Source organism: Pyxicephalus adspersus, chromosome 4 (genome assembly GCF_032062135.1).
Source record: "Pyxicephalus adspersus chromosome 4, UCB_Pads_2.0, whole genome shotgun sequence".
Lineage (NCBI taxonomy): Eukaryota > Metazoa > Chordata > Amphibia > Anura > Pyxicephalidae > Pyxicephalus > Pyxicephalus adspersus.
This window is the reverse complement of record NC_092861.1, coordinates 91,246,851-91,271,201: the sequence shown is the minus strand read 5'-3', so window position 1 is coordinate 91,271,201 and position 24,351 is coordinate 91,246,851. Positions and strand designations below refer to the sequence as shown.

Here is a 24,351-nt window from a genome sequence, read left to right as displayed (position 1 = left end):
GTAACATCATTTCTTTTATCCACTTAGCGCCAAGAAACCCACAATAAAATAGTATGCACGAAAAGATGCAAATGGTGCTTTTCCTATCAGTGGCCATGACAGAGAGAAAGTCACTGTGCCTTTGGTCTATACTTATCACCCCCTGCTTCCAAATGTAAGTGCATTTTACACCAACAACAAAACACCAGTAGGATGACACCCGCTGGGTTAATGAGTGATTAACTATTCCAGCACTGATAGATCCCCAGGGACTGCCTTAGGTTTCTACAGTCCTAGAAATTAAGTTTTGTTTCAGGGTGGGGTTAACATGTATCACAGAGATTCTTTAAACAAGGAACTATTTCATTTACATTTTAAAAGGTTTATGCAGTATAATATGTGATGTGTAGTGTTATTCGGTATGAATGTTAGCAAAGTGTAAATCACATGCAAAATTACTTTTCATACTACAATACAATTCTACTAATATTTTGTAGCACAACAGTATATTAAAAAAGAAAACAAAGGTTAGGTATGCTCTTGTTTCAATACATTCCACACATCATAACATAACCTCATGAGAAATTATTTTCATAAAGATTTTTTTTACTATGTAAAGGCATTCTGGGTCTCACACCCTTCAATATAGCAGGGAGCCAGCATTCCCAGGCTTTTCTGGTTTTCTAAGTTTCAGCTCAAATGCCTGGTCTGTTATCTTTTGTGCAGCATGGGTTATTTTTTCCATAAAGAAGTGTTGGATTTTTGTTATTTATCTGTACATTTTACTTTTCATTTTGATTCATATGTTTTCTGCTACACAAAACAAATGCAGTATATGCAGCTATTGTTAATGTAATAAACAATATAATAGTAATGAATTATATTTTTATATTTTTTATAATTTGTGGATTTCTGCCAGGTAAATTCACTCACAACTGTTTTAATGTTTAATGAAAAGGGTAGTGCAGTTGAATATGTCAGACTATGTAAATATTTATATCAATAAAGGTTGCCTATGTGTTTTAACCCCAGGCAAAGCATAGGTTTGTTTTTCTTCTACAGTGTTTGCTTTCTTCTTTTTTAAAAGCTAGGGATTATGTTGGGAAGGTGATTATACATGGTTCATCTGTGGTTTCCATTTGAATGTGTACAACAATATTGTGGTGTTTCCAAGAGATGATTTTATCACAAAAAGCTGGCATTGCAGAACTTTAGTATGTACTAGGGAATGGTTTGAATGTTCAGACTGGGAACCTTGTGTCATGATTCCATACAGAATAAATCAGTGTACTTCATATATGCAAGCACAAAGATTTAAAACCAGCCATAACCTTTATTTACTAAACTGCACCATTGTGGACACCAATCTAACATGCTTAAAGACTAGATTGATGCAGATATTCTCAGATGATTTTGAGGATCTCTCATTGTAAGTACCGTTCAAAAGGCCTCTTTTAAGAGGTAACTTGATGGTTATTTGTTGCTTGCCTAATCTTGCAGGTAGCAAATCTTCTGCTGGGCAGATCTGCCAGCACTATGAATAGGCCTGCAGTTTGTCCTCCAGTGGCACTCAGTTACCCATCTGCCAGGGGCCATGCCACTCTGTTCCGTGATTGGCTAGTGGCAAGGTTTCTAGCTGCCAGGGGTACGCGTCATACTCTTTTTAACTAGCTTAGCCCTTTAACTATCTCTTAGCCCTGTCTGATTCCCCGGCTCCTGGTCCATCAATTCTTTTTGATGGGATCCTTGCACACATAAGTCTTGGAGGCAACAAAGTGCCGAGGCAGTAAAACCAGCCTCTTGAAGCTGAGTGGGGGCTTAGCTATAGAAGAAGAGTGCTGTGTTAAGTTAGAGGATTGGCGTCTGGTAAACATTGACCCTGGACCAGGGCCTTAGGCTAGGTACACACATGCAATAATTATCGTTAGAAAGCGAACGGCTAACAATTATGCACTAATATTTTGAACGATCGTATTGTGCATAATTCTGTACATGCTGTAACAATACGATCGTTCAAATATAATCCACCAATAATGTACACACACGAGTGAACGATCGGCGCACAATCAGACCCGCCAGGACAGTCATTAGTTTCGAGCGACAATCCTTGTGCATCGACGTCGTTGTGCACTCTTTTTTGTTAAAGATTATCGGACGAAGGGTGGTTAGTCGTTTGTTTCTAATGATAATTATTGCACGTGTGTACGCAGCTTTACATGTATTTTGTAAAAAGGACAAGGTTTGGTGCAATGTGTTCAGATAAGCTTCCAAAAATTACTATTGAAAGTGACTCTAAACCAAAAAATAAAGTAATAAAACAGCTCCTAGTTACAACCAAATGTTGGACAACTTTGACAGGCAAGGTTCTAACATTTCCATTTAGAGACATACTGCTCCCACACATTGTTACCAGTCTAATACCATGTGGGCTGCCTCCCTGGTTAAAAAGAATGTGCAGTAAGTAAAAAAAGACAGACAAGTTTTGGCACTTAGAAAGTGTTACTATATGGGCTTGTCAATAGTTGGGGTAGAAAATATGTTTGCCCTGCTCTTTATACGGTGCAACAGGCTTGTTCTCTGATCTTTAAAAATTAAGAACTATTAATTAAATAAGTTTCCTAATGTCTAAATGGTTTGATAGTATTGGAATGCTAGACATTTAGACATATGAAAAATTGGGGGTAAGTTAACATTGTCCGTGGACATTTTATTCATACCTGGATAATTCCTATTTTGCATTTACGTGCCATGCCATAAATAAAATGTATATTTTTGAAATAGAAAATAAAACTTTCACTATTACTAGACAGAGTGAGATTGAACATTTCACTTGTTAACCTAAATTGGTAAAGTTTGCCATCTCCACTGATGCATAGTAATGACAGTACCTGGGATCTGTTTAATAATGGACAATTTAAATGAAAAGAAATAATAGAAGGATCAGATTTTTAAGGTTTCGTTTTTTTACTTGAACTGTAAAATCTAAGACAACTATAGTATTTTTAATTGTCAATATTTCCTGTGACATCTGTAGAATCATTTATGAGTGCTAACACTCTATAAAGCAACTTTCACCTCATCCTTATTTCTATATCAGCTTCCTAGAGCCACTCGGGGAATCATTACACTGTTAAGGAAGTATCACATTAGCTCTCTCAATTACTATGTTAAGTAGTCATACAGGAAGAAAAGTACTGCTCAGCAATGTCTTATTGTTGTCATCTTGATGTTCAACAGCTAAAGAAGTATATTTTCTAGCACAATGGGATAATTTGAAAAAACAAGGTAATACGGGGAAACCATATATTATTAGACCACAGTAATTGCAATTCACTCTTTATTTACCTGTAAAATACATGTTGTGACACACTAACAAATTGTCAAAGACAGAAATGGGTCATTGGCTACACAGCACCTTCAATTTAGCAGCCTGCTAACCTTTGACCCTTACAAGAAAAATAAACAGATAAGCAGCTATTGACTGAATTGCTACATTACAGCTACAATGCCTAAAATCGTCCTTATTTCCTCTTTCTTCTTTTAAATGGTACATGTTAGCTTAGAAAAAAATATATCATTTTTATTCAATTGCTTATACAGTAATGACATCCAGAATGAACCAGATTTGCTGTAATAAAACAATTAGGTACAATTTGTACCAGAGCTGCAGCACACAGAACAGGACAAAGATTTATTATCTGAAAATGAGAGAATGGTTTAAGTAACTCGGGATACGTAAATAGCTATTGTTTTTACAATACAAAATACAGTGGTAAAATGTGGTTTTAAGACTTTTAGGCTGATGAATGAGGTAAGGCAAAAGGCCCCTGCTGTGCTAGTGAGTTTTTTAGCATTCTTGTGGGCCTGTTGCTATTATTCCAGGGATCGCTTTTTCTTTCTTTACCTTTTCTCAGTTTCAGCAGAACGGATTGGGATTGCTCAGGATACACATAAAAGTGGCAAATAAAGGGAGGGATGAAATAAGGTCTCCTGAGAAAATCTTTGGGTGAGATATGCCTATTTGGCATGTATTTAGTGGGTGATACTTTAACTATGTATACATCATAGAATATATTATTGCATTGTTAAAAATGTGTTTGAACAAATATTGTATACATTTTCTAATAATGATAATGTTTTTGTTTTTTTAAATGGCAGCAACTGCACTGTAGGAGCCCATTGTCAATAATTGTAGGTTTTGGTAATACATTCCACAGCAAAAAAAATGTATTTTCTGGGGAAGACTGAGAACTTTTTCTCAGGCTGGGGTGTGCTAAACAAGACCAAGTGGCCCTTTCAAGGCAGGTCTTGTTTCCTGGTGTGATTGGTGCAAATTGTAAAAGAAGGGTGTTGTTTTATTGAATATTTGCATTGTGACATACCTTTTCAAACATACATGCTGTATGTGCGCAGAAAGGGGTTTATAAAGAATATATTGTAAATAATGTAGTACCTTATGAGCTGGAAAAGGCAATCACAGCTCTATGAAAATAACTCTGACTTACCTAAATGCAAAACTACATAAAATATATCATCACATATAAATTGTCACTGATTGCTTGTTCTGCTCTGCTATGGTCAAATAGTGGAGTATTTCAAACTAGGGCTACCAACCCAATTTTTTTTTTTGTACTGTCCATTAGGTAAGAAAATTAACCCAGTCCTCCCCTAGCATCTTTAGGGGGGAACATGGGGGAACATATCGACAATCATGCATGTTTGCTTCAGACAAAAATGTTTACCCTTAGAGATTTGCATTTTGGCTTGTTATTAATGAGTTATGATGAGCAATCTTTCAATACACTACCAAAGAAATGACCATGTAATTACTTGTGTACTATGGCTGCAGGATTAATTCAGTTCATATTGTACATACATCATATGTCTCTGGCTTTACTTCTATTCAGATTTGTATGGGAAGTTTTTAAATAAATATACACAGCAGAAACTTAAACATTTATTTTTGGTTTTCGTGCTAAGTATATTTGGAAGAACTTCATGCCTGATGAAGAGAACCAAGTATTTTCAAAAGTTTGTACTATAAACTTTATTTGGTTGACATTGGTATCTTTGGATCTCAGCTGAAATTCTTAGCAAAGCTCAAGGGATATAATGTATATTTATATTTATATCCTTTTTAATATTTTTGCTGTGTTAATATACATTCTACAGAGGTTACCATTACATTTCAACAGTTGCTCATCATAATACAGAATGGTATAAAAACACAAGCAAGTTTTCAATAAGACAAACATTATTTTGAGGTAAATATTTAGAAAAGAAGAGAAAACAATTACGTTGGCATTTACTACTACATGCCTGGTAGAATTATGTTAGGGTAAGTAGAAATATTGGTTAAAACTATTTGAGGAAATTCACTTTCACTTTCTGTCCTTGTTACACCCATAACAAAACACAAAACTCTAGGTCAGAAAGGCAGGGACATCAATAAAACATTGCTAGAAGTTTTAACCCATCCACACTGTACCCTATTGTGGGAATATCTCTTCTTGTCTGACAGCCAGTAGCTGAAGTAATACCTAATAGTGTAATAAGCTAAAAAAATACAAATAGTAAACAGAACAAATATTGAACAAATAGTATTGTAGATTTCCCTCCAGTAGTTCTGCCCATTCTACCTCCTGTCCCAAGGTGACAAAGCTGCCCTTATGTCTGTCTTTGTTGATGCTAAGTTGCCTCCCTAGGCTGTGTACCTACAGTACCCATAGGCTAGCCTCATGCCTTTAAATCAAACCCCCCCTGAGTTGACTCCAAGGCTCCAAGGAGACCTACTCTCTGTTAATTTATGTGTACCTACTCCCTAACCATGGGTTTAGGTCAGTTAATTGGTTCCCACAGAATCATGTAACCATAATATGTTAGTTCCAAAATCAATTTTAAAAAATATGTTTACTAATAAATAAAATAAATAAAAATATTGTTTATTTTATGTAGGTTCACACGGAGCAATTATTTCTCAGTAAGGGTTTAGTTCGACAGATACAAATGACTGTCAGTATATTTTGGCAACCTTTTACACACACAGAACAGATTGTTTCCTTCTGCATGTAATTTTAAATAAACCAGAACAACCTGTTATATGGATACACTAAACTGAAATTAGAGGCATATTATGAGAAATGAAGTACACACAGTTGCACTTGCATTGCAGTGGGGTTGCAGCATGTCTTCTGGAAGCAACATTTTGCATCTTGCCAGGCAGTTGCTTTTCCTCCTCTGAAGGTAGAACTGCACCGTCTACACAAACATAAGGGAATGCAGGAAAACCCATTGACTTGAGGTGTAGTTTGCTATATGCTCTGGGACAGATAATTGTGCACTTTTAGATGACAGGTTCTAAAAGAGACCTTTCATCTTAACACTATGAATCTCCTACAACTTTTTTGCAGTCAGTTTCTGTCTTCATGCACTCCCCTCATTGTTCATGGTGGGCTTCCTGATAGTGACAATTAGTGCTGGCATGGCTGCTTCATAGCCTACACAAAATGCACAGATTACACAATAACAACACAGGAGGACAACTGTGAGACAGCATCAAGAACCTTTATGGCAGTCTCACTGGATATTATTTTATCAAAATATCAGCTTTAAATCTTAATATTTGGGTTTTAGGAGAATCCATGAGTCCATAATCAAGTCACCAACTCTCCCTCAGAGGGGCTCACAATTGAATGTCCCTACCATAGTCATATGTCATTAACACAGTCTAACGTCAATTTTGGGGAAAGCCAATTGAACTACCTGCATGTTTTGGGATGTGGGAGAAAACTGGAATGGTCAGAGGAAACCCATGCAAACACGGGAGAACCTAATATTAAGATGTCCAACCAGGCTGTCTATTGTGTTTATTAATACCTTAAGAAAGGTCTATTTTTGTCCCATATATATTGTATTTCTCATCAAATTAGGTCTCTCTTTTAACATCATACTCCAGTACAATAAATGGGTCTCCCACCTCCTGATTTATCCTACTTCTAGAATATGATATTTCTTAACCAATTTGTCAGATAGTTATTGCTTTCTGTCTGGATGTTTTGTGGTTGGGTTTGCTGTACAGACTGAGACTATGCAGTATTTGTTTTTGCATTTCTAAGGCACCAAGAGCTTGCCTACACTAAACAAAAGTTAGGAACTATACCCATTCAATTGTTAATGGCTCTGCCCAGGGTACCAGTTTAAAAAATCTAATTATCAGGATACAGTACCTAGGTCACCTGTGGTGCAATATACAAAACATGGGGTGAAAATACATGGCCAGACTGGGCAGTTTAACACACCACAAGTAATGAGCAATTGAGCAAATGGGCTATGTAGGGCTTCCCTTTGGATTGATGAGTACTTTGATCATGTTATATAGTTGTTGAGTTGGTGTGTGTCAGTTGTCCAATATATTCATTTATTGAAACATTAGTCACACTGAAAGCCCATGCTATGCATAGCATTATATCTTTATTGTATCACCCAAGTAAGTACACATAAAGTCTGCATAGGTGTACACACACAAAAATACCTGGGTGCCCTCTCACTCTTAACATAAGAATACAAAAGGCACAATATCTATATCAACATATAAATATGTTAAATGTATAACATCCATATAAATGATCACAAAGACAGTTTTAATCAGTCTGAACGAAAATCTGAATAAACAGAGCACAAACTTCTACTTGCCTGAAAAAATGTTTTTTTATTCTAATTAAAAGTTCCAAATGTATTTACATTGTACACACTGTTTACAGCGCAGTAAAGAGTTACAGTGGAGTGTGGAGAAGTCACATAAATACATATTATTATTATTATTATTATTATTATTAATAAACAGGATTTATATAGCGCCAACATATTACACAGCGCTGTACATTAAATAGGGGTTGCAAATGACAGACTAATACAGACAGTGATACAGCACGGTTTCTGGAAATGTTCAGTTATTTTGTTGCTCCGGTTAGGTGGGCCAAACTATTGCTTTTGGAAAACAAATAGCTTTGAGACATTTACTTGTCCTCTGAAAATCTGCATGCTGTCAGGACAGCAGAATATGATTAACAATTAGCTGCACTGAAAGCATGATAAATATTTTCTTTCCCTGTGTGAAATACATGATCACTAAATAGCTATTTTAAAAAGTGTCCACACCACTGCTTTAAAAATAAACACAGCAAATTTTTAAAGCACAGCTCCCCCTGATTTACATTAACCTGTTGGTGCAGAGTTTGTAGTGCTCAATCAACTTAGTTTATGGGTGCAATGTGATTTTGCAGATTAGCTATTGATATCAATGTGATTGATCATGTACATCAGGCATGTCAAAAGTCTGGCACGGAGGACAATTGCCTCCCGCATTCATATTTCTACCGGCCCGCAGCCTCTGTCATAAAATCAATAATATGCGGCCCGCCAACACTGTTGACCACAGGAAAAAAAATACACGCTTACAAAAAATCTTTTTTTATATTTCATTGGATTTGATCAACCGCCTTGCAATTATCGGTCCGCTACTCGGCGGGCATAATCGACAGGGCAGGAGTCCCCATGTGTGCACAGGAAATTCCCTACGTTATAGTGGGCGTGTGATGTGCGGGAACTGCACGGACCACAGCTACTTTGATTCCATGAACGCGCTCTGCATGGAGCCTGAACTGACACCGGACTCCGTGCACAGGGAATCCCTGGTTGGCGTGTGCTGTGCGGGACCTGTGCTGACCACGTCCACATTGACCCTGAGTACGTGCTGAATGGTCGGCCCCCACACATTTTCACCTCATCAAATCTGGCCCTCTTTGCAAAAAGTTTGGACACCCCTGATCTACATGATTGTGCACCCATCCAGCAGTGTATGGCCACTTCTACAGTAGTCACAGTCAAAGGAGCCTAAGCATAACATTCCACCCCCATCCCCCTTGGAATACTTTAAGCTGATAAGTGTAAAAAGTAGAGTAGGGGCCATTCAACTGCATGTTGCTTGTATTTATACAACTTTCAGGAACTGGTTCCTTCTTTTTGAGATTTTTTTTCATTCTTTGTTCCGTAGTTACTGCTGTAAACAAATGAAGGTGAGCTTTTACTGATAACAATGGGCTGCTACATTTTGCACATTCTCAATGCTCCTTGCCCTGCCCTTTTAATAAGTCTGATTGTGTGTGATGAGTTTGCCATATCTCAATAGTTTTCAGTGCTGTGAGGTTATTCATATGTAAAAATGGGTCAACAGCAGGAAGCCTTAGTGTCCTAACATTGATAAAACATAATTACCTTTACTTGTATCATGTACCCTTAATCCTCTCTATCCAGTTACCAAACACCAACCCAACAATGTTGCCTTAAGCTGCAGGAGAATGCTTAAAGGTTATTCTATGCCTTTTAAAGTATTTGAAGAGCATTTTGTTTTTGTTTCCCATCCTCTTCTTCCTTATGGCTGGATATTGTTGCAGTCCGCAGGCTCAACTAAGTTTTTCTATTCTTGTTTTAGAAATGCTCTCCCAGTCTTTCTAGCACAATGTTCTTTTAGAAATGTTCTTTTGCATGTGCTCCATGTTTGACATATCCCTATAGATGTTCTCTAGTTGAATTTAGCAAACATGCTGAAAAATGCGACGTGTTCCCCACAGAGATTGCGCTAATGTCTCAATTAGTAAAATACCGATATATGTAATGTGACCATGCTGATAGAATAAGAAAGAGTTAGGTGATAACAGAGGTAAAGATTTTCTTCTCCGTCCTAAATAATGAACCTTAGAGCCGTCATTCTGGTTTAGTAACCCAGTGGTTAATTTAACCTACATTATATTTATGCATTTAACCCCATGAAAAATTGATTTGAATCGCAGCCACAGAATTGCTTTATCCAAAAAAGCATGTTCTGTTAGCACTGAGACAGCTCCCTGTATAATAATATGTTTGAGAACAATTAGTGAACTATTTATAAATGCATTTGAACACCCAGTAGTCCAAATCATTACATTGGGAATATGGCATTGTTACCACTGACAAGCGGTTGCCATTTTTGCTGTATATAGCTTTTCCAGGTGGATATTTGGCAAAATGGTATAGGTATCTATTATTTTTATACATATTTTGCTGATACACAGTACAAAGGAAATTTAGATTACTACCTAGTCCTAAAAAGTAGCTTTGTGTGACATAAAGCAGACATGTACAGTGTAGATAGTGACTAGTACAACTAGTGACAGGCAGATGGTTCACCTGAACTGGGAATCACCCAGAACTAGATCAATTTGCTGCCTTCTGATCTATGATCTATGAACTGATAGAAGGTAAAGGGTTTACATTAACCAGCCCCCACACACACTCACTGATGGGAAGTCAAAAGGTAGACACACTCCTCAGAAATAATGGGAGAAGGAATAGAAAAGCAATCTGGTCAGATATCTATAGCTCCACAGTTCCCTAAAAGCAGGTTATAATCTGTCCATAATCTGCAAAACGCATTAGGGGGCTGGATTCACTGGATCCCCTGCAACACAAATATGATGAAAAGAGAGACAAAAGTCTGACTATTAAAAGAATATTTAGGACCTGCGTGTGTGTTTATATATTTGTATTTTGAAACATTATAATAAGAAAATGTGTAAGAGTACCCTCAGGCAAGGTAGGTAAATATCTAGGACATTGCTGAGCTTTGATTTAATTTCTATGGTACATTTGTTTCACATTCTCAGTAGGAAAATTTGTGAACATCACCCTCATCAGGTCTTCCTAATGATGCATGAATCTAAATGTAACCCTGTATCCATTAAACAAACGCTTTTTAAATTTTTTTTTAGTAATATCTTAACTTTGCAGCCATAAGTCTGCCACCTTTATGCAAGAACTCCAAATCAGGTGTCATAAACAATTTTCGTGTCTTATCATGGTGGAACTAAATCCTAACATTAAAAATATATGACCAGGCTGGACTACAGGTGATGTCCCTTCTGCAAAAAAAAATCTCTACCTTCCTGATTGCAATTTTTTTTTAATACACTCAGTTGTCCCCATTCTGTCATGGGCCTCACCATTTTCACTCGGTCCTTTTCCAGGTACTTGATCTTCCAGCATCCTTATTGACCAGGCCGAATTGATGCAACTCCCACTTATGCATGCAGATACCACATACTACATATCCCAGCATCATACCTATGCGCAGCTCAGCATTTTTTTTTAAACATAGCGAATAGGCACGTAAGAATATTTTATTCCAAAAGGGACAGGTGATATCTGATTGCAAATCTTCATGGTGTAAGACAATTGTGTACTGATTCAATAATGTTTAGGGCCTGAAAATTAAAAAGGTTTATATAAGCATAATGGCATTGTTAAATTAAAACAATTTCAAAGATTGTCAATCTAACAGTATGCTTTTTGTTGGTATCTGTTATATATCATGTATTTGTAATTGTTTTATTGAAAAAATTGTTTGCATTTTATTCTAGTACCTACCTGTTTCCTGTATGTATTTGTTTCCTGATGAAGAGGATTTACATCTGTGAGACGCATTGAATTACCTTTGATTGATACCCTATATTTATCGTACACCCTTGCAATACTGCTATATGTACTTGTTGGATACCTACAATTGTGATCTGTTTTTGCTTTGTTTAGGTGACAATTGTACAATCAATGGGGATACTTGGAGGTCTGATTTTATATGTGTTACCATCATGTTATTTTAAATGATCATGATCTAAATAAATATGTTTATTATATATTATCTGTTTGCTGCCATAAAAGTCCCTATGGAACTGTGTTCTTTTCCTTTTTGCATTGTTAAATTAAAAGCTAAAGTTGAACAAAATTTCCACAAGTTTCCATAGCAGAAAGGTGCATAATGTGTTGTATTTGCCTGATTGCTTTGGGTTTCTGGTGTCAAAACTGATCTGCAAGCAATGGCTCTGAAGAGAAAGAACATGGTGGCACCCTGTGATGAAACCCAAATAGATCAGCTGGGTTTAGTTCCGCTTTAAAGTAACAAATATTTACCTATAGTTGCCAGATCATCAGTTTCATTTTGAGCACAAACTCTGAGCATCAGGTGCCAAAACTCACAAAAAATATCCAATTGCTAATTGATTGTCAATACCATTATTTAACACGTGTTGAATGGTGATCACCCAACATGGACAGGTGTTCTCATAATTGTTAAAACATATTAGCAAATGTGTAAAAATTTCACCTAACTAAATGTTTCTGATTTTAATATTATTTGAATTACTATCTAGTATTGGATAGTAGTGTTCAACCAGACATGTTCTTGTAACATTTCAACATTAAAAGAACAAGTCCTGTTAAATGGGACTAACTACTAATAGACATAAAGTGACCCAGAGAACCTTCACACACAATATCTAAGTAACTTTAACCATTAACTAAACTTTTGTTTTTGACCCTCTATTGGGCCTGATTTATTAAAGCTCTCCAATGCTGGAGAGGATACACTTTCATCAGTGAGGCTGGGTGATCCAGGAAACCTGCAATTGATCTGGTCCAGGTTTGAAAACATTTGCTAACAAACAGCAAATTACTTTTATAAAAACGATTCAAAGCTTGTTGATACACCCAACCTCACTGATAAAAGTGTATCCTCTGCAGCCTTGAAGAGCTTTAAAAAATCAGCCCCAGAGTCGGAGCTTTGCTATGCATAGCTTGGGCACATAACCCAGTTGGTATCAGGGCATTTAATACCACTGGATTCAAACAACATAATGTTATATTGTGCTTTTCTCCTGTAGATCCCCAAAGAAGACATGGATTGGAAATTGTGCTTCTCTGACATTAGAAAATTCAAAATTACATAACCAAAGGTAGAGCTAGGTGATCCCAGATTTAAATTATGTATTTATTACATTGGCCATAGACATAAGTCAAACCAGATAGTATGTGGTTAGTACACAGCATACAATCTAAGTAACTGTCTCTTTATTTTGTCATTTAGGGTCTATAAAGCTGAATGTGTTAAATATGTGTATAGACACAAAGAATTATTTGTTAGCTAGGATAAGTCCTGATCCATTATAGAGTATACCATATTTTCCATCTAGTACAACAACAGAGCTACACATGACCTTTGCTAACACCAAATTCCTTTACTTTGTTTGCTAATTACTCCCAACTGAAAGGGCATTTAAATTGTAAATGCTTAACCAGTCAAGTGGTCTCTGTAACAAAACCCTTATTCACCCTGATTCAAAATTCTGTAAACATGACTGGACAAGGGCACAGAAGGCCAGATTAGGTATAACATGATATTGGGGGGTTTCTATGAAAGTTTAGATACAGTGAAAGTAGATTCCGCTTTTCATATTTGTATCTACCTAAGTACTAGCGCACAGTAATAGCAGTAATAATTTATTCTTTACTTTGTACTCAGAGTGAAGTTCAAATTTAGTGTGGTAATGGAGGTAATCTTCACACCCTGGCTTGGAAGTAACTACAGGTACCTCCTGTTGTTTTACAATAAGTTTCATGTAGTGCAAACCAGAGGTAAACCCTTTTAAAGTTGGAGACTTTTATACAAGAAACTATAGATAATGGGTCTGGTTTATTAAAGTTCTCCAAAACTGGAGAAGATAGACTATTGTTGGATCACCCAAGTTCTCCCATGATAGTGGATCTTCTGCAGTCTTAAAGAGCTTTAACAAATCAGGTCCTAAATGTTTGTAACTAGTTTATGAAAATACATTACACGCAGGTAAAGTGACAGACCTCAGAACTCATGGTCTCCTTTCAGACTTGTGGTAAACAGCAGCATTGCTCTACATGCTCAACCAAGTATCTGCACATGCTTGTGTTTGCATTGCTGGTGGGTTGCTGCACAGTTTCTGGAAGCAATGTGTTGCTTCTGACTATACAAATGTCTATAGGAGAAACAAGGCAAGGCGTGCAAACCACTGAGCTGAGGTGTGGTTTGCTGCACATGGGGGTATAGGAGCAGTTTGCCATGGGAGTGGCTAACCATGTGGTTTTCAACACCACAAGTCTGAATGGGGCATTTCCTTCTGAGTGCACAATATTGTTTCAAATTTGTCTTATTTCACTGTTTTTTAGGACATAAATAAAAAAGGCAAACATTAAATGTTCACTCAAACAATGCGTACAGATAAATTAGGTACACTTGAATGTTTAAAAAGATGTAATGATATACTGTGGAAAAAAGAAAGTATACCTTTAGTCCTATAAGCCGGCAATAGCAGGAATTTCTTTTCGTAGGCATTTTGTAGAACTTCCCACTATTGTCCGACATTCCTTTAGTTACAAGGTTCCTTTAGTTACAAGGTGTGTGTTTATGGGTTTCGATCCATGAAAAATCCCCTACAACATTTCACTGAGATTCAAATCATGGCTTTGACTAGGTCAATCCATACTCTCTAGTTCTTCCAACCCATTCGTTGTTGTGTTTTAAATATTTTTTAAATAGATTTCTGCTTAACTACATTGTTTGTATTAACAACCTTGCATGCTCATCAAGCGTACTTTGATAAAAGAGCAGAATTCTTAGTCATCCGAATGAATGCTAGATAAGCAACCAACAAAGCAAACCCAAAAAAATAAATTTACACAATTTAAAATCAATGCTTTAGACTTGGCATGGGGTTCTTCTGAGGTGTTGCCTACCATTTTTTTCAAGGATGTCTATTGTTACTGTAGCCAAACAACTGTATCTTAGATCTATGAGTCCATAACACATTCTTTCGGAAGGCTTGGTCTTTGTCTACATGTGTCATGGAAAACTGTAGTCTAGTTCCAATGATCTTTTTAAACAGAAAATGCTTTGTTTTGGTACCCCTCCTATGGAGCTTTAAGTGATGCTGTTTCATTCGCATTGTAGTTGCATGCACTTTGGCAACAACTGTTAAAAGTTACCTTCAAATCCAGCCATATTATTTTGGGGTTCTGGGAGATTCTGTTCACTTTAGACAACAAGCTTCTGCATTATCTGAACTGCTCGTTCCATTTGAAGTTAAATAATTTGGCAATCTATTTGAATTCCTTGCTAGACTCACAGGCACCCAAAACCTTCTTTCTAAGGGTCGTAGATAATTCTTTTGATCTTAGTATGATGTCACAACACACATCAAAAGCTAGGGAAACATAAAACCCCCAATATCTGAGGTTGTAAAAAGACTTTCTAAAGGGGATCTAGTTATTGCATTCAAATCTGGAAAACCGAATTCCAATTTATTAGGTAGGGGATGTATATATTTAACACATTTTCGTTATTTAAGTTATGAGAACACTTCATGCCAATGTTTGTGTCATAAAGTATTGTACATCACCCCTTTCTCTAGGCACTGCTTGGCTGATGATTTGTTGTTTACTTCAAATAAAAAAAAACTGATCACTTTTTATGAGCTTACTTACTGTTTCACATGACTGTATACAAGCATGTTTGTCCAGTTTGTTTGGAATCCATAAATCATGAATTATAAATGTCTGCATTCAAATTGTGTGATATAAATTATTGATGACACTTATTTCTAAACTGCTACTTACAATGTACAATTTCAATAACCGTTCTTGTAGATGTAAGTGCAGTAAATGACATGGGGGGGTCATTTGTTAGGTGTAGAACAGGGCGTTTACCAACCAAAATGGTGTTATTTCTATACAAATAATGACATTTTCCTGTAATTTCCTCAATTTTCTCTACTTTCAAGGTGATCATTACTTTTCCTGTTGAAAGTTGTGTTCTCCATATTTACCAAGTGACAATCAGAATGATAGTCCAAAATAATCACCATATAGAGCTTAATACATTGCAGTGCAGAACATCATAGACCACATTAGAGGTCAGAAATTTTTGTTTTGAACATGTGATAGCTCATCTTGCTGCTTATGCCACATTTGACATTTTGACCCAAAAAGGTTAAAAGTTTTAATAAGTAGTGGTAATGTAAGTCTAGAGGCTCACAAAGTGGTGATAAGTTTAGGAAAAGTGGTGATCACTACTCCATTCAAGTAAATATCGTCCCTGTTCGTCAATTTCGGGTAATTACAGTACCTGCTTTCTCTTTTTTTCAGAATCTGTTGTGACCAGGTAACAAACACTATTCCCACTTTGATATATCTGGCCATATTTATGTAGTGAACAGATTTCTAAAAGTATCATTTATAAATGTTTCCTTATAAAATACTTGTTTTTACCGTTGTATCTGTTGTTGCATTTTAGAGCCATCTTGCATGGACAAATTCTTAGCAGCATTTAATTTTTGCTCTGAATCACTCATGCCAGCGATTCATATTGATTTGTTACTAGTGATTTTATCTGTAGAATACAAGAAAATAGAACAGATATTAGTAATGCTATGAAAGTGAAATCAAAGTAAAAAACTGCAGCTGAAAATTTGATTGAGCTGTGAATCAGTAAATATTAAATAATTAATTGGGCTAGCGATTCCATAGAAAATAGATATTTTCTAAGAAAGTAATCACTTCAATTTGAACGCAGCCCTTGGTGACCACTGATCTCCTGCAGCCATTTTTCCTACATCAACATGGCTGCGTAGCATATTCCTGGAAAGTGTTCTTGGGGGTGATAACAGTGGATCTTATTTATGTAATGTATAATAAATTAGCCCCATCGGAAGCCTATTGATATGGGGTAACAACACAGATCACAACTGGGGCCTTCTTTTGGACAGTGTCGTCTATTCCTCCTGTGTCTTTGTTTCCATTTGTCATTTGCAACCCCTATTTAACGTACAGCCCTGCGTTGGCGCTATATAAATTCACTTTAAAAATCATTTAATACCAAAAACAGAAGTTACCTGAACAAGAACTTGTGTCAGAATCCAAAGGCAATAATTTATTGCAGATTTAAAGACATTAAAAAAACTTTGGTGAATATGTTAGCTTTCATCCACTTTTACTGATTGGCTTTAAAATGTACAATTACTACAAAAGCTTGTCCTCCATTGTCAGTTTTTTAAATCAAGCCAGCCAAGAGGCGGAATAGGGGTTATATTACAAGACTGTATATGCCCTGCTAGCCAAGTTGATGGTGGAGCATAAATCAGCGACCATATGTCAGGTAAAGCTTGTGTCTATGGAGGATGGGAAAGCTTCACAACCCCCTCCCGGATGAAGGGCAGTAAATGTGTATGTAAGAGGTGGATCCTGGTGACTTGTGACTCTGATTTTGTTTACAGAGCACAGACGCCTCATGCCAGCAATACTGCAGACAAGCTGAGCTGAAACTTAGCACTGCAGAGTGCCATGCCATATACACACACACATATATATATATCTATACAGTATATTTATCTATATATACCAATGTGTACATTGTGCTGTTTGTTTAAAACGAGTCTGCGTAAAACTTAGACCTTTTTTAGTCAGAAACCAGAAAACATTTCCCCTTTCTAGCAATGACATTTTAAACAAGGCCAGCACTGTAACAATAATATAACATTTCTCTGTGAGCAGATAGACAAACCACTGTCATGGGTGCAGACAGCCATAGTGAGCGGACACCGCTACAGTCAGACTTGTGTGCTGCTACAGTTAAATATTAACAATTCTTAGAATGCATTTTTGTATACTCTGGATTGCTGTAACCTTTACTTTCTTTAAAACACAGTATTGGAGACGAGTAAACAGAGCGACACAAATGACCCCTCTGCCAGCATAAGGACATAGCTGTAAGCAGCACAAAACATTCTGGTGTCTGCATGGCACTTCATCAATTACAATTAAACTGAATATGAAAATCTTTTACATGTTAATGCACTTTTAAAAATCATTTCACATTGCTGCTTTTTTTTTTAATAATCCTTTATTATTACCATCTTGTATGTATCTAGTGCTGACACTATTACTCAGCACTGCACAAAGTCCATAGTCATATCACTAACCGTCCGTCAGTAATGCTCACAATCCCTACTATAGTAATATGACATTAAAAAGGCCAATTTTTGGGGAAGCTAATTAACCTACCTGCATGTTTTTAGTGATCCTGCCATTCAGGTGACACTTTTGTACTAAATTGCTGTCAGTTAGTAAAGACTATAAACTGCCATGATGATACTTATTGTATATTCCACCATCAAGGGAACAATGATATGCAGGCTTCACTGGAATGTATGCATATAGACAGGAAGTGACTGCAAACAGATACAACAAAAGAAAAAAAAAAGCCATTGTTTGTATTACACAGTACTTTAACAAACTGACTGACTTGAAGTTTAAAGATTGCATTTTGTAAGTTATGCATTTCTTTAGTCTTTTTTAAAGCAGAATTTCAGGCAAATACAAACTTGTAGAAGACCTGATATGTCTCTGCTACAGTTAAATAACACAGGTCTATTCCATCCCCCAGCCAGTGACTGTAAAGTGATAAGAAAGGGAGCAGACTGATGAGATCATCTTTCTGATCTTTCTTCTTTGAAATGCAGCACAACTGATTGGATCCTTGAAATGTTTCTTCCTCCGAACTTTTGAGCAGGTTACAAGAGATCAATGCCAAATCAAAATAAAAAATAAAAATGAAGTGATATAATGAAAGAATGTAACCCTTACAAGGAGCCAGATAGATCATTGGTATCAGAGAAAACTGACCTGGGAGGTACAAAGCGCTCATTGCTCAGGAAAGCCCTAGCAACCTCTGGAGGAACCCTGGCTGAGAAATATTGAGAATATATAGGAATATAGGGAACAGTCACTTCATATATATAATATAACTAGAACAATTGCTTTAAGGTGTCCTACACCACACCAAGTCCTGCATGCTGCATATTTACATGGGAAATCCACTCTGCAATGCATCTGAGGCGATATTACCAATGAAAACACACCAATGCATCTCTTGCTGCGCTTCCACATAAAACATGCATGCGCTCTAGCAGAAACACACACATACATATATATATCTATATATGTATGTATGTGTGTGTGTATAGTTATTTATATATGTATGTGTGTCTGTGTGTATATATATATATATATATATATATATATATACCGTGTATATATATGTGTGTGTGTGTGTGTGTATATATATATATATATATATATATGTTTATACGTATTAGAATGTTTATTTTTATTCCATTCCCCTCTCATTTCCATGGTTTGTGAAAGTTTCCCCCTGTGTTATGATTAGGAGTGACTGTAAAGGTTAAGCTGTGTGTTTTGCTCCTGCTAATACAGAGCCATGGAAGGAGAATAAAGACACCTAGTGGCAGCTGAGCTGTGACTGATCACACACACACGTGTCACCAGCACACAACACAGGGAACAACAGGAGGAAGGCATTGCTGTTGGGTTGGATCCAGCTCCTGTCGGCTGTGTTTATCCTTCCTCCAGGTTTTACTTGTGCTCGCCTCCTCTCCTCCCCTTCAGTGGCCCCGCCCCTTGCGATCCTATATAAGTAGGTTGGGCAGCAGGCTCACACTTCATTGTTGGCAAGTGCCGATGCTTGTTGGTGCGGAGTAAGCGGAGAGCGGGGCTGTGCAGCCACATCACTTCCCAGGCAGGCTGATCTGGAGCAGGGCACCCCTCAGCCTTCTATATGCTGGAATCTAGTCTCTGATCGTCCATCAGCATTGTAGCAGCGATCACACGGGGTGAGCACTTCTTTCTGGATACACAGATCTGGCTTCATTGTCTTCTCTGATGGAGGCTGCGATGGGAGACAGATGGCAGTGCTGGCTGTGACGATCTGTAACCTCGATAAATAATTCAGTCTATGGGAAAAGTTGTTGTAATCGTCCTGATCTCTTTTTGTGTGGGAGCTGCGATCTGTAGCTGTTGTCAAGATCTGTCTTACAAATATTTATTATTTGTTTACTGGAAAGTTAAATAGATCTGCTGTGGGCTGCTTCTTGTTGGATCTGTAAGTTGAGTGAACATGTGTATTGCTGGGGTTTGGGGGGGGCATTGTGTGACACCCCCTGCTTGGCTGCATTTTTAGGGGTGCTGATGCCTAGGACAAGTTGGTTTTGGTTATTGTGTAGTTGTGAGATGATCCCACCTAGGCTGCACCCAGCATATGGGCAAGACTTGCAAGTGATGTCCTACCTTTTGTTTGCATTGTTGCCTCTATCTGCCTGCTTCCCTGGTTGCTGCCCCTCCATTCCTCAGTGTACATATATATATATATCTATATAAATCATGCATTGCTGAAGTTTGGCACTGCAATGACTTTGTGTGTTATTATGATGTCAGTTGATTCAATGTTGTGATGTGTACATTACTCCTGAGCTTTTGTTGTCTTGTTACTGTGAAATAAGCGATGGGTGCAGTTTACAGACCGCTCAATCCTATTTAATGGCAGCGTTTAAGGGTCTGCTGGAAGTGCAGAGGATTACAGGTACTTAATGTATGGCTGCGAAGGTAGAAGAGTGTTTATAAAATGCAATGTGTCAATGACATTGTTATAGCCATACGTCATGGGGCTGAGCTTGGCTGCTTTAATCCCATCATGTCGGAGGTTTTTGTTAATGTAAAGGGCATTTAAGGATTGTCATTTCTAGGTAATAGAATTTGTGCTGGGATGCATGATGCAGGAAATGAGCTCTGATGAACAAGGGCTATGGAAGGCAGAAATGTATGGTGTGTGCACGTTTATGCAGAAGTGACACTTGCAGTAATGGCTTAATCTATCATTGTATATGGTGATTGTGTTCTGGGGCGTCTTGTAGAGGTTTAATTGCTTGCTGTGTATGTTCTGCAGAACTAATTTTTTTATGATCTCCCTTCCCAGGTGTGCAATGGCAGACCATTTAATGGCAATGAATCATGGACGGTTTCCAGATGGAAGCAATGGTCTTCACCACCACCCGGCTCATCGGATGGGTATGGGTCAGTTCCCCAACCCACATCACCACCAGCAGCAGCAACAGCAACAACACACCTTCAACAGCCTAATGGGGGAACACATGCACTACAGTGCAGGGAATATGAACTCTAATAACAGTATCCGGCACGCCATGGTGGCAGGGAATGTAAACGGAGGGCATCCTAACGGCAGCATGGTACAGACGGCAAGATTTAACACTTCACAATTTATGGGACCCCCTGTATCAAATCAAGGAGCTCAGCTTACAGCTAGCATGCAGCTACAGAAACTGAACAATCAATATTTTACGCATCATCCCTATCAACATAACCACTATATGCCAGACTTGCATCCTGTAAATCATCAGATAAATGGGACAAGCCAGCATTTCAGAGACTGCAATCCAAAGCACAGCGCTGGTATGCCTCCTTCTGTCAGCCATGTCCCTGCAGCGATGCTGCCTCCTAGTGTCATCGACACAGACTTTATAGATGAGGAAGTTCTAATGTCCTTGGTCATAGAAATGGGTTTGGATCGTATTAAAGAACTTCCAGAGCTATGGCTGGGACAGAACGAATTTGATTTTATGACGGACTTTGTTTGTAAACAGCAGCCGAACAGAGTCAGCTGTTAGGACCTTATCAGAGATACAAAAAGAACTTTGACCATTCCTCCATGGACACCCAATCTTGCTTCCAGAATCCACTATTAATCTGTACAGAGTATAAATATATATTTGTTTTTTTTTTTATTTTAACTCCCACCTTTTATTTCCCTACTGCCTTGTTTGAGACACTTTTCTGCAATAGCGTGTTTCAGCAATTTTTACTTGTCTTCTGTCCAAGTCAGCCATTTTCTGGTGTTTTGACTTAAGTCCTCTTTCAGTTTGTTTCAACGTGAGATAGAGCTGATGGTTGCATGATCCTTACAGGCAGGATTGTTACTGCACTAATGCTGCCATGTCGCTTCATTTAATCTATGCATTGCTGTGCACTTTTTTTTGTTCCTTTTATTTGTTTTGTAACTGGAAGTTTTAACCAGAGGGCCAAGCTTTGGCAGATCAGCTGAAAGTCCGACTGGTATAACTGAATTTTTATGTTTGTCCTCCCCTACCCACCCCAATTTACCGGTGTTTCACCCATGTACAGAAAACAGTTAGGGTGGAATGTAGTCAGTGTAAAACATTTCACAAATGCATTTTTTCCCAAAAATGTTTGACACTGTGCTAATCTAGGTAATTTAGTTCATGGAAAAAATACTACTGTGTTAAAAGCTTTTTAGGAAATTTTGACAGTATTTTTGTACAAAGATTTTTTTGAGAAAATACCTGTTAATTTATTCTATTTTAATTTGCCAATGTCAATAAAGAGCTGCAAAGTGCAATCTAGTTTGGACTAAAATCTTTTTTACAGCCCTAAAACAATAAGTAAATCTGACTTTGAGGAATGCTTAAGCAGCATGTAGACATAACAGCAATTAAAGGGAATCTGACGAGAGATTATTGGAGGCTGCCATTGCTGACTTCTACAAGGATGCCAATTCACTGGCATTCTGATGCCTTGGACTATAGTGCTAAGATTTAAAATACGATCCCGTTGTATTTTTCTGACATTGCAGTGTTCTTCCCAGCTGCTTTTAGCCGGAAGCACCACCTGGCAAAAGTTGGCTCACAATACATGGGCTGTCGCCCACCTACAGCTTCTTCCCACTCCGCTTAAATTTCTGGTGAGAATACTGCATTGTCTGGCACTCATTTGCTGCATGCTTTTGTCAGATCTGTACATGGCAGACTGACAAAACTCTCCCAGTTTCATGAAGGCACCAATGGCAGCTTCCATATTTCTTTCACAGAAACTCAACTGTTTACGGTTTATTTACATGCAAGCAAACTGTTCATTGTCTGAATGCATCCTTCTTCCCTAGCCTACCTAGAAAGAAATTTGGAGACTGTGGTTACGAACTCTCACTTTAAAAATACTAGTTTCCTGGCTATAACTCAACATGTTGGTGTATTGTTCTTGGTCAGTAGCTATTGGATTGTTCCGTCAGCCCAATAGCCTGACAAATGTCATTGCATCTGAAAATTATGTTCCCTATATTTATTAAAACAGGTTTATTTTAAACTTGCTAGCTTCCCACAGCTCACAATGCAAGTTAATGCTCTTCAACATCTTCCCTGTATGGGTTTCTTGTGTCCCTAACTTTGTGATAATTACAGTCTTTGGGGAATGATTACAGTAGATGTTGTTGTATGAGAAATGGTGACAAGATGGGTTATTTCAGATTTTTCTGGTGTTTCCTGATTCTTAGAGCTATTTGCATCAGATTTTCCTCATTCTGTTCCTCTTCATAAATGTCAAGGGTAGCATGAATTGTCCATAGAAATCTAGAAATGCTAAGATTGTCTACACTGCCCACATCCACTCCAAATGTACGATTCCCTTTAGATTTACGAACACCTTTGTTTAAATACTCTCTCTATAAGGTTCTTGTAAATCTAAAGGAGCTTATACTATCAGTATGGTATGCGTGAGTTGCCAGCTTTTACACATTACACAACAGCACAATCAAACTGTGTCTATGGATACTTTATACAGCAGGGACACTCCTTGTCTACTGATCTGCATGGGAATAAAGGAGTATGTTTGCTGGGTTGGATGTTCCCAGCTTAATAACAAATGTTCTTTTCAAGACCACACTGAGGGTGTCCAGTACAAATCTTTGATGATGCAAACATGCACTTTATCTGTAGGCATTGTTCTCAGTACAGAAAATGCACATAAATTGTCCACTACTGAAACTCAGAGGAGAACCCACCTTTCTTGCTCCAATAAAACATGTGGCTTTGATAACAGAATGTTACTATATAGCCGAATTATTAGACTGGTGGTAACTGGAAAGTTGGATTTGTGCTTTTCACACTATGCTGCAAATCTAACACTGGTAAAACTGGGCTGCATCAGTGATGGGATTTGCTACATTTTTTATACTTGCTGCAATGCTCGGTACAGTTGGCTATGTTGACAAATGCTTACATAGATAGTAAGTTTTAATGTCTCCACAGATCCTGCTAAGTGGATTCAAGGGAACATTTATGAATTGGGGACCAAGCATGCTTCAAAGACATTGTATTTTTATGTTTTCTGGACTTGTGGTGTAATCCAACTGAACACATTGGTTCAGAGGTGGATTATTTTTGCTATGCCTTTATTTTATGACTAATGATCAGTAACATAGAATACCCATCTTGCATAGTTTTTTGTTTTAACAGCCAAATAACACCTGTGCATGGGTTATGATACATTGTAGGGTAGCCTATTTATTTTTAATAGACTCCTTATGTGCACCAAAGCATACAAAGCACCACATACTAATAGCAAACACACCTTGTCCTGTTTGGGTCACCACTTATTTCCACCAAGCAAATGTATAAATGCAATTTAAAAAGACCATGGATATCAATGAAAACTAGCGTTTTTCAGGAAGTACACATTTGTATCAATTACTAGGTCATATACAGTCTTATTCAGCAAATGGCACAAATGGAATGGCGCAAACAGCAATACCCTTGGAAAGCA

At 37.5% G+C, this 24,351-nt stretch overlaps 1 protein-coding gene across 1 annotated transcript; it reads left to right on the top strand.

Annotated features, from left to right (window-relative positions):
- Positions 1 to 19,378: 19,378 nt before the first annotated feature.
- On the top strand, positions 19,379 to 22,156 carry CITED2 (Cbp/p300 interacting transactivator with Glu/Asp rich carboxy-terminal domain 2). The gene is made up of 2 exons (XM_072408991.1): positions 19,379 to 19,559; positions 20,699 to 22,156. The coding sequence occupies exon 2, from the start codon at positions 20,706 to 20,708 to the stop codon at positions 21,405 to 21,407; it is 702 nt and encodes a 233-aa protein (XP_072265092.1). The 5' UTR covers positions 19,379 to 19,559; positions 20,699 to 20,705; the 3' UTR covers positions 21,408 to 22,156.
- Positions 22,157 to 24,351: the final 2,195 nt, after the last annotated feature.

Excerpts from the sequence above, each read along its gene's own strand:
- CITED2 (XM_072408991.1), top strand. The coding sequence starts at position 20,706 with ATGGCAGACCATTTAATGGCAATGAATCATGGACGGTTTCCAGATGGA.